The sequence below is a fragment of the Prunus avium genome, chromosome 5 (assembly GCF_965620075.1).
Source record: "Prunus avium chromosome 5, drPruAviu1.hap1.1, whole genome shotgun sequence".
NCBI classification, from domain to species: domain Eukaryota; kingdom Viridiplantae; phylum Streptophyta; class Magnoliopsida; order Rosales; family Rosaceae; genus Prunus; species Prunus avium.
In genome coordinates this window covers 14,486,431-14,501,444 of record NC_142288.1, presented here as the reverse complement: position 1 = coordinate 14,501,444, position 15,014 = coordinate 14,486,431, and the positions used below count along the sequence as shown (strand labels likewise).

General features: G+C 35.1%; 1 protein-coding gene across 1 annotated transcript; it reads right to left on the bottom strand.

Moving 5' to 3' along the window:
• Positions 1–39: 39 nt before the first annotated feature.
• On the bottom strand, positions 40–4,300 carry LOC110758061 (uncharacterized). Its single transcript, XM_088253730.1, has 4 exons — positions 4,281–4,300; positions 3,067–3,712; positions 2,659–3,031; positions 40–209 (listed from the first exon to the last, which is right to left on the bottom strand). Exons 1-4 carry the CDS (start codon positions 4,298–4,300, stop codon positions 40–42), a joined length of 1,209 nt encoding a protein of 402 aa, XP_088109856.1.
• Between the last annotated feature and the right edge of the window lie 10,714 nt (positions 4,301–15,014).

Genomic DNA, 15,014 nt, shown 5'->3' with positions numbered 1-15,014 from the left:
GTTGCCATTAGAGTCTCTCTTTGTTTTAAATATCCATTTTCAACCAATTGATTTCACAGCTGCATTTGCATCAACAAGTGACCAAACTTGATTCTTTTTCATAGATTGAAGCTCATCCTCCATTGCTTTTCTCCATAGATCAGTATGTTCACTTTCAATTGCTTGCTTGAAATTAGAAGGGTCATATATATCTCCAACATAGTCAACTTCTGGAAGGTAAACAACAAAATCCTTATGAATAGCTGACTTTCTAACCCTTTGTGAACGTCAGCTTGGTCTTGAACAATTGGTTGAATATTCATTGTAGGGTATGAAGACGGTACTAAAGCACTAGATGACCCAATGTCTAGCTGTATTGAAGGTAATGGTTGATCAATAATTGGCTGGGCCATTTGTGCATTTATAGCTTCAGGAGATGCATGGATAGCTGCAGTTTATGTGCACAACTTTAATGGTATAGTAAATGAGATATGATCTCAAGGTATAGCTGCATCAAACTTTTCTTCTTCAAGAATAAAGCTGCCATTTGATGAATTTTTTGCATCCAAATCCTCAATAAATTTTGCATTATTAGTTTTGACTATCCTTATGTGCAAATGTGGACAGTAGAATCTTAAACCTTTAGATTTGTCAGGATATCCAATTAAAAAACAACTTTGAGTCCTGGGATCTAAGTTTTTCTCCATGGGATTATACAATCTAGCCTTAGCTCTGCATCCCCAAACATAAAGATGCATAAGGCTAGGTTGTCTTCTTACCCACATTTCAAATGGTGTCTTTGGAACAGCTTTACTTGGCACACAATTAAGAATGTAATTTGTAGTCTTTAAAGCTTCTCCCCACAAAATTTTTGGCAATGTAGATTTGCTTACCATGCTCCTTACCATGTCTTTTAAGGTCCTATTACGCTTCTCTGCCACTCCGTTTTTTTGAGGTGTACCAGGTGTGGTATATTGTGTTGTGATTCCACATTCTTCAAGGTAATTGGCAAAAGGCCCCTTCTATTGTCCAGCTTTAGCGTATCCAAGGATTAAAATATTGGCCGTGCAGATAATATCGGGCCTCCAATTTACGGATATTTCGGGGGATATATCGTTATCGTTTTAGGTATCGGGAAAAAATCAACAAAAATGATAGATATAGGCATTGAAACACATAATTTTGGTTTAAAACTTTCATAGATGTTATTTACATTATCAATGAATGTATTGAACAAATAAAATTCAAAATTTACTAATAATAAGATATACATAAGATGAAATATAAGTTGTATGTAATGCGCGTTAATGAAAAGTTTGAAAATAAAATGTTGATTAAAATGAATAAACCATGCATAAATCCTTAGTTTGTTTAAACATTGGATTACAATTTAGATAAGTGTCCATTTACATAAATAAAAGAGCTCCTATGAGGTTGAAACAATGAGGAACAACTTTGTAAGCCATGTGTTGAACATGGTGCACATACGTCTTTCTTTAGCTCCCTAATGTCCTCCTATATATGGGATAGTTAGGATTAACCAAACTAGTAGGTCCATAATTTGTTTCATCATCTTGAGCTCCATAACTAGTTCCACTATAATCAGACATGACATAACCATAGCCATCATAAGATTCATTTGAGTTAGTACTAGGTCTAGTTCCTATGCTCATAGATACAAAACTGATCGCCATGTCCTCTTCAGATGGATTGGAAGTATGTGGGCAGTGGACTGTGCATAGATTCTTCTTATTAATAAATTATAGGGTTTTGGGCAAGGATTAGCTATTTTTGGGTTCTGATTTGCTTCAATTGTCATAAAAAATTCTGAATTTTTTTTGGGTTATGTTATGGGTATCGGGAAATATCGGGGATATCGGCAAAATATCGGGGATATCGCACTTATCGGGGATATATCGTCAATACAGGGGAAGATATGGCCTTACCCCCCAATATCGATGTCGATAGTTGAAAATATCGATATATTGGCCGATATTTCAATCCTTGAGCGTATCTACCAAAATACTCACCACCCCTATCAGATCTCACTATTTTAACATGTGTTTTCCAATTGTTTTTCAATCTCATTTTTGAAAATTTTAAAACAATCTAAAACTGAAGATTTTTCAGAGATAAAAAATATATAGGAATAACGTGAATAGTCATCTATAAACGTAACAAAGTATTGATTTCCACAAATTGTTTTAATTGGAAAAGGGCCACAAACATCTGTATGAATAATTTCTAGAAGTTGTTGACTACGTGTGGAACCTAACTTTCTTTTATTTGTCAGTTTCCCTTTATGCAATCAACACAAGTCTGGAAATCATCAACATCAAGTTTTGGTAGAATGTTTTCCTTCATTAAATGTTCTAATCTTTCCTTCGAGATATGCTCTAATCTTCTATGCCAAAGCATAGAAGAATTCTTATTGATAAGCATTCTTTTATTAGAACATTCAATATTTAAACATTCATGAAAATAAGAACATTCAAATTGCCACAAATCATTGTTCAAAAAGGCTCTTCCAAGTAAAACATCAATTTTTTTTTTCAAACATCCTTACACTATCATTATCAATAATGAAAGCATAACCAGACGTGACTAATTTATTTGCTAAAATTAAATTCCTTCTCATTGAAGGTACATAAACAACATTTTTAAGTTTTAAAACAAAACTTGAAAACAAATGCAACTTGACAGTCCCTATAGACTCAACAGAAACTTTCTTCCCATTTCCAACAAAAACTTTGAACTCATCCTTATTTGGTGCTCTCCTGTTTGTTAATCTCTGCAAAGTATTGGTGATATGCACAGAAGAACCAATGTCAAACCACCAAGAATTCATAGGGACAGCAACAAGATTAGACTCAATGCACACAAAAACATTTGAAATACCTTTCTTAATCAACCACCTTTTGTATTTGTCACAATCCTTCATGCGGCCAGACTTTTTGCAAAAATAGCATTTGAAAATTTTAGTTTTGTTGACTTTAACGTTTTGAGACCCTTTAGGTGGTGGTTGGGCAGTTTTGGTAGAAGCATTTGAAGACTTAAAAGCATGAAATGGCTCCCAGTACCTGATGCACCATTTTTCTTACCATAAGTCGAATGCACAAGGTTGACAACTTCCATTTGATCACGTTTCAGTCTATCCTCCTCTTGTACACACATGGAGATCAACTCATTAAGATCCCAATTCTCCTTTTGCGTGTTGTAAGAAACTTTCAGTTGTCCAAACTTTGGTGGTAGTGAATTAAGAGCTACATGCATGAGGAAAGGGTCAGAGATCGTTACTTCCAGATCCTTGAGCTTATTGGCAATGTCAATGAGTTTCATAATGTACTCCCTGGCACTACTTTCACCATCATATCTCATAATGGTGAGGGCATTCATCAAACTTCTCATCTCAGCCTTCTTTGACTCCTTGAATTTCTCCCCAACAACCTCTAGGAAAGCTTTTGCCTTATCATTGCTCGGAATACCACCTCTCACTGTTTCTATCATAGCCCTCTTCATAATGAGAAGAGACATCCTGTTAGCCTTATGCCGTTTTTCATGTTGCCTTCTCTGTGCATCACTGCTTTCATTTGTAAGAGCTGCAAGTTCATCCTCCCGTAGAGCTAAATCCAAGTCCATGAACCCAAGAACAATCTCCACATCTTGCTTCCATTTCTTGTAGTTACTTCCAGTCAATGTCTCAATTGAAGAGAAATTGAAGAGGGATTCACAACTGATGAAGCAGCCAGAACATATTATGTTAATTTACACTATCAAGAACAAAAAGATGAACTTTAGTTTTGTTCTTTAAATCCCTGAGAAACTTTATGCATTATTATATTTTTCCTTTGGGCAAAAACATAGTATGCAATGAAAAAATTTCTTTATTGTACCACCAATACATAGAATACAATGTCAATAAATAATCCCTACACCTTTAGGTAGAAGAAACCATTCACAACCAAGCACTCTAAAATTGTAATACACTAATCTCAAGTTGAACCAGATAAAGAGAAAAATCTCCTTTGAGAGATTTAATTTACCCGTTATAACTTAGAAGATTACAAATTATTGTCTATATATTTCAAATGAACTTTAAAAAGCAAAACCCCAAATACGTGTACTTTTGGACTTTTATTAAAATCCTTTAACCAAAATAATAATAATAATTCAAAACAAACATACGATTGCATATTTCCTTATTCAACAATTTAGTGAGCGAAGTCTAAGCATATAGCAGGAGCTCTGATACCACATGTAAGCACATAGATGAATACATTTAATCCAGATATATAGCATACATGCAAAGAACTACACTCATCGTATGAATTGAACCATATAAGAACTAAGAGTACAAGAATTGAGTCTTACCTAATGAAGCCATTGATCACAGCAGACAAGGAAGGCTTCTACTCTCTGCAGCACCGAATGCTCTAACTAGTAAATAGGACTAGGTATTTTAGAACATGTATTTCTATGAGTGCAGGGACCTCCTTATATAAGAATACAATACAAATCAGATCCCCCCTATCAAGGAATGTGATTGCTCCTTTTAGTATCTTATTTAATTAATACCAATAGACACACCTTATTAGGGCTTGATTGCCCTCCTTATTAGGATACTCTATTAGTCAACTAATCAGGGCTCCCTTTTAGACTTAATCATAGTAAAATTGTGCCTTGTACATAATCAATCAAAGCCCAAATTATCGTACATTGTAATCATATATTAGAATAAAATATTCAAAACTCGAACAAATCTTATGTTTGAGTTAACCAACTAAGACACGATTAATAATTGGGTGAATTTTGGGTCAACTCACCAATGTACTTAAAGAGTTTGATAAACAGGTCGTGTCAACCTGTTCAAAGTCCGTCAAATTGGACTTAAACCGTGCTTCAATTGAGTGCTCAATCACTCTAACTTTGGTGAATTCAAAGTGATATACTACCGAAGACAAGTCAATTCAATCCAAGTAGTAGCACGATACGTTGAACATGAAAGTAAAGTAAGCAGTGGCAGATCTAGAATTTTTACCCTGAGAGGTCAAAATTGTAAAAGCAGTCAGTTGAAGGTTAATTTGTTAACACAGTCTCATTGGCAATCTGGAATTTCATGGAACATCGCTTTTGGTTTTACATGTTGGTATATCTGGAAATGGTGCAATAAGAGTGTTTGGTGAAGAAGAGGATTTGGCTTTTGATATCAGAAATATTATTTTTATTGCTACTCAAGAATGGGTGAAGGCCAGTTCTACTGTTCATAAGCCAATTAACACAACTCAAAATTTTCTTGTTTGGGATCCTCCTCATACTGGTCAATTCAAGCTTAATGTTGACAGGTCGTGCAAATGTGCATCTGGAGTCATTGGTGCTAGGGGAGTAATACGCGATGAAAAAGGGAATTGGATTGGTGGTTTTATGGCCAATCTGGGGAGGGGTGACATCATAGCTACTGAAATATGGTGGTTGTTCTTTGGTTTGAAACTTGCTATCCAAAGGGGCGTCTCGAATTTGCGTATTGAAATGGACTCTTCAACTGCAGTCCTACTTCTGCAAAAATCTTCTCTCTTTGTTCTACATCTGATGGCATCTTTGTTGTCTAGTTGCTACGCTCTTATGTGACAAGTGGGTAATTGTGTGATTAACCACATCTATAGGGAAAAACAGGGTGGCTGACTGTTTAGCGAAGGGGAGCTATAATTTTTATTTGGGGTTTGTTGTGCATGATGAGATTCCTAGCTGGGTTGAGGCTATCTTTGATGATGATTTGTTAAGAGTTCCTAGAACTCATACTGTCTCTGCCATTTAGTTTTTGTGTGTTTAGGGGTTAATCTCCCCCATTTCACCAAAAAAGAAGACCATATTGCTTTAAATTAGAACATAGTTTTCAGTATGTTTCTTTATTTTGTTTTTCTAGTGCTATCTGTTTTGCATCAGGTTAGAAGACCATATTGCTTTAAATTAGAACATAGTTTTCAGTATGTTTCTTTATTTTGTTTTTCTAGTGCTATCTGTTTTGCATCGGGTGTTGGTGGCTTTGGATGTAGCTTCTAGCCTATTCTTTTGCTTTCTTATTTGTATTGTTGGTTTCTCAGTTGTTGTGTTGCAATGAAAGTTCATCTTTTCGAACAAAAAAATAATTGCACTTGAGATTGAATGCTTGTAGTTTGAGATTGGATTAATGTTGTTACAACCTCTAATTGAATTGGGGTGCCACCCTCTTAGTTCGTCTTTGCTAGATGATTTGTTAGGCCTTGCTAGGCCTCGTTTCCACACATTTTGTCCCAATATTTAGAATCGTATTCTTAAATAATGAAAAAAAGTGCCTATTCAATTCTGATACAGTGACATACAAACAACAATTGCATAGAACTAAATTTCATACAATTTCAACTATAGATACCAGTGATTCAAAGAATTTCAAGAATGCAAGTCAAGACAATATCAAAAATATTATTTTAAAACTCTCCCTAAATATGGATCTTTTGTTCCAAATTTCAAATTCATCTATAAAAAATGTCTATTTAATTTTAATTCATCTTACAAGAAAAATCAATAAAAAGGAAATCACCCATGTTATTTTCACACAAGAACAATTCCAAAGGTTTCTATTTGAAAAGACAAAACCCAAGAATAGTACAGATATTATTTTCTCCACTAGCCGAGAAATTCTTGAACCTCTTGAATGCAACTTTAGAGCCATCATCCAAAATGCCCTTAGACACACTCACATAGCTTGCTCGTCCAATTATGTTGTTGTCCCTAGAGAAATTCTTAGTTGCGGCACTGACAGGCCTAGCCCATAGCCTGTGCAGGCTGGGCAACTGCACAAGTCCCCCAAATTTTTTTAGGCCCACTTATAAAAAGAAACCAAGAAAGGCTTTTACTACTTCATACTTCACTTTTGGAAATTGAAAAAAAAAAAAGGCCATTTGACAAGAGAAACAATGAAATGGACCTCTCTTTTTTTTCAATTTCCTAACCCAATATGATATATGAATTTTTTTTTACCTAATTTGTTTTAAGTTGTTTTCTGGTCAGTCTTGTGTTTGACGTGTTTTCTTCTCCAGTCTTCCCCAATCATCTTCTTTAGCCTTCTTTCTCTGACTCACTCTTGAATCTTTCTTTGGGACATTTTTTTTTCTTCAAATCAACCAAAGCTAAATTAGATATTCTATGCAAGATTTGGAATTTCAAGAGATCTATCAATTGAGAAGGGACCTAGAGATAAATTTTCTAGGCATTTTTCTTTAACATTTTACACTCGTTTATTTATCAAATGGAGATATGTATAATAGGGAATGGTTGGTTTATTCAAAGCATTCAAATAAGGTGTTTTGCTTTTGTTGCAAGTTCTTTAATAAAAGTCGAAGAATCAATCCATTAGCTAATTAAGGATATAGTGATTGGGGACACCTTAGTGTGAGACTTAAAGAACATGAAGCGAGTGGTGAGCACATGACTAACATGAGCACATGGATTGATTTGCAAATGAGATTGCAACAAAAGTTACAATTGATAAGCATGTTCAAAAGCTTATTAATAAAGAGAAAAAATATTGGAAAGGTGTGTTAATAAGAATAATTGATGCTGTAAAATATCTTGTCAAATATAACTTGGCATTTCGTGGAACGAATGAGAGGATTCATGAAGATAGCAATGGAAATTTTATGGGCTTAATTGAAATGATTACGGAATGGGATCCAATCATGAAAGAACACTTGAGACGAATTGATGATAAAGAATTTTATCATCACTATCTTAGTCGAAAGATTCAAAATGAGTTTATCATTAGGTTATCATATGAAATCAAAACTGCAGTCATTTCAAAAATAAAAATAAAAGCAAAGTATTTTTCTGTTATACATGATTGTACACCCGATGTAAGTGATCAAGAACAAATGACCTTGATAATGAGATGTATGGATGTTTCCACACACGTTGTAAAAGTAGAAGAGTTCCTTTTGGAATTCTTAGAAGTTGATGATTGTTGAGGCCCAAAAAATCCAAGGCTGGGCCCAAATATATTTATAGCCCAATACAACACCTAACTTGGGAGGAAACCCAACTTGGGTGCGCAAGAGTTCGTCATATACACTTGCACACGTGCCACGCCAAGCAAATAAGCAACATGCCACGCTAGAAGCTTAAGTGGGCCCAAGCCACGCGAATGTCTGGGGCTTGCTGAGCGGGTTGTGATATTGATAGTTACGAGTTTTTGTGAGGCCCATTGATGAGCCGAGAAATGGAATTTTTGGGCTGCTTGGGAGCCCCGAAACTCAAGCCCATTTCTTGAGCCCAAATATGTGGGTAAGCATAAAAGAGAGAAAATAACCCAATACTTTAGGAAAAATAGCCCAATACTCTAGGAAATTAGCTCATTCCCTTAGTGAACTAGCCCATTACCTTAAAGAATGGCCCAAATGACCTATAAAATATCTGAAAGTCTCCAGCACATGGCTGGAGACAAAACAACGACAAAGCCAAAAGTTACCTATGTATGCAAGCTGTTGGGAATCTCCAGCACATGGCCAAAGACAATTCCCAACACAAGCCATCCAAAAAACCAAAGGATACTTGAGCAAAACACCCTTCAAACCAACGTACATGCCCATTTCTTCCCCCCACTAGATCTAGCCATGGAAGAGGGAAGAAAGAAGGAAAGGAGATGGCCGAAAATGGGAGTTCCCCACTGAAACAGTTGCGGGAAAAGCCTAGAGCTCCCAAAACCCTGTTTTTGTGTGATTGGGCAGAGAGAATTTCACCAAATAGGATGAGTCAAAGGAAGAGAAGAGAAAGAAAAGGAAAGACTTGACCAAATTGGATGGAAACCATTAAGGTTTCTTGGAAAGGAGGAGCTTCCAGCGGCTATAAATAAGGCACCTCCTACCCAACAACCAACAACCCAGAACAAGAGAGCAAGCATCATCTCTCATCCTTGAAACCACATCCAGAGAGAGCAAGCTTCCCTCTAATCTTCAAAACCTAGCAATTTTGTGCACTATTCATCCTTCTTCCCCATTTTCCCTCCTGGCAAAACTGTTCCAATTCTTGATAGAACCTTTGTCGAGCTGCCGGAAAATCACTTAAGCCACCCATTGCCCTCTCCTTGTCTCCTTCTCCCTCTTTTCAGCCAAACCCTTGTCAGATCCTCTCTTCCCTTGCCTTTCCTTAGAACCCCTGTTTCTCATAGGAATTCACAGCCCTCTCTCTCTTTAATGCTAAACTCATGATCTCTTTGCTCCCATGTCACAAGCTTCTCATACCAAGCCATAACATTTATCTACAAGCAATTGTCTTTTTTGTTGGTGAAGATAACCAGGGTGCTTCCTAAGGCTCTGCTACCCTTTCGAAGCATTCTTGGGGTCTGATTCTTGAACTCAGACACAAGGGGCGATTCCAGCCATTTGCTCTTTACAGCAGCCCAGGCCCACTCGTCAAGCTACTGGAATGAAAAAGTTCCATTCTTGGGGTCGAAGACTATAAACAAGTTCCACTCTAAACGTTCCCAAGGTGACTATAGAAGTCTAATCAACCTAAAATTTTGATATATTATAATAGACAACATTGCAAACAACTTTGATGAAGGAACCAAAGTCATTTGAGTATATGAAAATCACAAAAACATATTGAAACCGAGCATACTACTGTGAAATCAGGAAATAGTAAACTTATTGTGATCATACCAACTTTTCGGAGTCTGTACTAGTCGGATTGAGGTGAAATTGGAGCATGTTATAGGAATCACATAAATGAACAACTTTTATGAAGGAAGTTTTCTCATTTGAGCTTTCGATATTTGAGTTCTCGGCTGCTCTAAGGAAGTGACGAATTTTAAATTTTGAAGGGGAACAAAAGAAGAATGAGGAGGAAAATATTGTGAATGAGGAAGAGACTGATGATACAATGAATGATGAGGATAAGAATAAATTCATGATTGAAGAGTCTTAGGCTAGGTGAGTCATCAATTTACAAGAGAGTGATGATACAATGAATGGGGATGAAGAGAATAAATTCATGATTGAAGAGTCTTAGGCTAGGTGAGTCATCAATTTAGAAGAGAGTGATGATACAATGAATGAGGAGGAAGAGAATAAATTCATGATTGAAGAATCTTAGGCTAGGTGAGTCATCAATTTAGAATAGATGACTCATCCTTTTATAAATGGTGGATTTGAAAGCTTTTTATTTTTTGGGCCTACAAGGGTATTTTGGTAATTATACACTCATAGGGGTATTTTTGTTATTTTTGTCCAACTTGAAATTAAACACACTTAATTTAATAATCTCAATCCAAAATCACTTGATAAAATACCCATAATCATTCTCTAATATTATTTTTCATTGAAATATGAAAATCCACTTTGAAATTTTCGGGGTATTACAGGTGGGGGTAGGAAGGAGTCGGTGAGCTAAAGGTACTGTGACTGGCACTTGGTGTCGCTTAGGTTTCTATAAAGTGAAGGGTGAAAAAAATAATAAAAAATTAAAAACGTTAAAAACTTATTTAATGATGTGGCATAGCCAACTCAACAGCCACATCAGAGGGTACACAAATATGATACAAATAAATGGTCTCCCTAGCATTACCCTTAAAACAGTAACATACACCAACTTGTTTACCAACTTTATTGACACCAACACATGTGGCACATGACATGGCATACCATGTCACCGCTACCTCATTTTTCTTAATTACATATTTTGTTCCCAAAAAAGGGGAAAAAAATACAACAACAAGAAATAGACCAACCATCATTCCACATAAACCCCTTGCCTCCCCACCCCTGACAGAAAAAAGAAACCTAGAACGCTGCCAATCTTTATGCAATTCTAGGTATAGGGCAAGTCCTGTACTTCGATTTTGCCACCGCATCAGATGAAATTGAATTAAGCTGGGGTTACAAAGTTTGGTTATTGTTGACGTCAAAAAGTGCACTACTACAAAAAACGAAATAGACGACGGGGATCCACTGTCGTTGTAATGCTTTGAAAACCGTCCTTAAATCGACCGCCATCTTTTTGGGTGTCAAACTACGACGGCTTTTCACCGTCGTTGTTTACCTGTAAAGACGACGGTTTTTAAAGAAAATCGTCGTTGTTTAGAGGTAAAGATCGTTAATTATAGGAGGAAAGACGACGATTTTATTAAAAACCGTCGTGTACAGGTTAAGATGATGGTTTTTTATGAAAACCATCATCTTTACATATAATAGACGACCCTTTTTTTAAAAAACCGTCATATTTACTTCACAATAGACGACCCTTTTTAAAAAAAAAAAAAAAAAAAACCGTCATCTTTACATATAATAGACGACCCTTTTTATAAAAATCGTCGTTAATTATCTGTAAAGCCAACGGTTGGTTTATAAAAACCGTCGTTAATTATCTGTAAAGACCATGATTTATTATGAAAACCGTCGTCTAATAAGTTCTCAAACTGCTACATTTTAGTTCTTTTTTATTTCATATGATGCTATACAACGATTTTAACTGGAAAACCAACCATAATTCTTTCATAAAACTTGAAATTTCAATAGTTATTACATAGTTAACCAATCTTTATTCTACAACAAACATAATTCCTACCAATTAAGTAGTACAATCTTTTCCTAACAAGACCTACGTACTCCTAATCCAAGCCTTCCTCATCCAAACAGACAAATGATGCACAACTGAAGTCTCCTCCATCATCGCTGTAAATAAATGAAAATGACAAAGAGAGAAAAAAAGTTAAGATTATCAACATATAAAATTAGGTGGAAGAGAAATTTTACCATTGGACCATATTTCCATAGAAAACTTGTAAAATGAGCATAAAATAGACCATCGAGAACCTACAAAAGGAAAAATATATAAAGAAAATGATGGTGAAAAGAGAAGGTAACAAATTTTCAACAACAAAAAAACATACGACTCACATAGAAAACCTGCAAAAGAAAAAGTTATAAATCTGCAAGCTTCCTCCTCATCTCCTGAGAACCAAATCAGAAAATCTAAAAAGAAACCAGAAATAAAAAAAATATGTAAACAAACCAGAAAAATTAAGAGAGACAAAAAATCTGAAATCAGGGAGACAAAGAACATACCAGAAACGCAAAGAGACTAATCCAGAATTCACTAGCAAGATATAGAAGGGTATTGAGAGATTAGGTCACTTTCAAATCAAACCTTTCATGAGAGTGTTTTAGAGAGCTCATGAGGGTTTCAAGGAGGAAGAGATAAGGTTTTCAGAAACGGGGGAAAATCTGAAAATTTGTCGAGCGCGAATTCACTTAAGCGGCCTTTTTTTAGCGTGTTTTAAAAGACAATGCTTGTTAATGAGAGATAAGGTTTTCAAAGACGGGGGAAAATTTGAAAATTTGTTGAGCGCGAATTCACTTAAGCGGCCTTTTTTTAGCGTGTTTTAAAAAACGACGCTTTTTAAAAAAAACTGTCGTCTTTACATATAATAGACGACCATTTTATAAAAAAAAAACCGTCGTCTTTACATATAATAGACGACCATTTTTTTAAAAAAAAACCGTCATCTTTACATATAATAGACGACCCTGTTTTAAAAAACCGTCATCTTTACTTCATAATAGACGACTCTTTTTTTAAAAAAAACCATCATCTATTACATATAATAGACGACCCTTTTTAAAAAAAAACCGTCGTCTTTACATATAATAGACGACCCTTTTTTAAAAAAAAACCGTCATCTTTACATATAATAGACGATCTTGTTTTAAAAAACGGTCATCTTTACTTCATAATAGACGACTCTTTTTTTTTAAAAAATCGTTATCTATTACATATAATAGACGACCCTTTTAAAAAAAAAACCGTCATCTTTACTTCACAATAGACGACCCTTTTAAAAAAAAAAAACGTCATCTTTACCTATAATAGACGACCCTTTTTTATAAAAAAAAACTGTCATCTTTACTTCACAATAGACGACCCTTATTAAAAAAAAACGGTCATATTTACATATAATAGATGACCCTTTTTTAAAAAAAAATCGTCATCTTTACATATAATAGACGACCCTTTTTAAAAAAAACGGTCATCTTTACTTCACAATAGACGACCCTTCTTTAAAAAAAAACCATCATCTTTACATATAATAGAAGACAATTCTTTCAAAACAACCATGTCTTTACCAAAAAAGGGACACTTGATTTTTAAAAGACGACGCTTGTCATACCTGCTATCGTTGTTTTTTGGTCAGATTTTAACTCTAAAGAAAACCTTTTTAATAAGACGACACTTTTTTATTTGTGTGTGTCGTTATAAAAAAATATTCAACAGTACCTCCGTTTTTTAGTTGTTTAAGTCACTTATCCACGACGGTTTTTTGTTATCATCGTCTTTTTAAACACAACGACGGTTTTTTCTTCTACCGTCGTCTTTTTTTGGTCGTCTTTTTCACTTTTTGTAGTAGTGGTGGTTCAAGGCTTTGACGGTTAACTTAGTGTTTTAGACCTTCGGTATCCTGATGGCCTCGGTAGGGAGTGTAATCTGTAATATGAGAAAACTCTCAGTAAGGCCTAGGGGCACCGGTGTGGCACTGGCCGAAGGCTCTCCGATGCTTAAGTAAGTTCGGATTTAGTAAGATTAACTGACAGATCAAATAGGCAGTATGCCGTTAGTTCTGATTACCTCTATTTGGGGTAGTTGGCCTCCTTTATAGGCCTTGGGAGGTGTGCACTAGGTGTAGAATTTCAATGTGGGACTGTGGACGTCTATTTTGAGCGTGCCATGTGTCCCTGGTGAGGGCGTTTCCCTAATGGACGGATCGGTAGCCTGGGTGCCGAAGGCAGCTCTGACCAGGTATTGGATGCCGAAGGCAATCTTTTACCAGAGTTGATTTCGTCCACGTGTCTTGTACTCATTTGCTGTTCATTTTGGGTATAAACAGTTATCATATTTCATCTTCTTAATTAATTAGATCTTGACATTGTAGCACAACGGTGAGAGAACAACCATTTGGTTTTTTATATTTTTTTATTTATTTAAATTTTTGAAAATTTTAGATCTGAAGCTAGTCCTTCTATCAAAGCCTATTTTTTTTCTTTCAATTTCATTGACAATTCATGTCAACAGGAATAAAGCAAAAAGGGTCGTAAATCTCAACCTTGTTTGCTTTTGGTGGAACCTTCATGTTCTTAGAATAAAAAATAAGAATTTAAACTAATTTGTTTATGATAATAAGTCCTTGGGTTTTTAGGGTTTTACATAAGTGAAGGGGAGGAGGGAGGGGAATCGTTGGGTGTTTTTTTTTTTTTGTTGCAAAAAAATTATGGAATTTAAAAAAGAAATATGAGATGAAAGAATAATATGAACTACCATATCATGTGCCACATGTGTTGGTATTTATAAGTTAGTCAACAAATTGGTGCCCATACTGTTATTAAAAACTAAACCTTATTCGACAAATGAAAAAAATTGACAATGATTAGAACTAGGAATATGATCCAAAAATAGCCACCAAGTTACTTTTATTTTAATAAATGTTCGTAACTCAAATTAGATACCATCTTGAGTGCTTGCGTGTGGGCTTGTGTCAAAGCTTTTAAGGGCCTATTTGGTATCCTATTAAAAAAAAAACTCAAAAATCATGATGTGTTTTTTAAACACGAGTTTTTAAATACCGATTTTAAGAGAGAGAAAGAGAGAGATAATGTAAAATCTCTTATTTATTTATTTTTGTTAAATTGGTCCTTTTTAAAGTTATTTTTGAGTTGAATTTTTCAAAAATTGACTTTATCAAACACGAATTATGGACTTTGGACTCAAAAATTGTTTTTGAATTTAAAAATGGATCTAAGTAAGATACCACGGCCCCTAAATCTTCCAACAAAGTCCACAGAATATAGATTGAATTCTTAAAATATGTAGGCTTCTTAAATAATGATATTTTATATTCGCAAAATTGATACCAAAAAAAAAAAAAAATTCAATTAGAAAACTTCCTATCCCACGATCCACCATCATGGAGTCATCTACCATCCCAGTGCACAAACTCTTAATCAACTCGACACAGA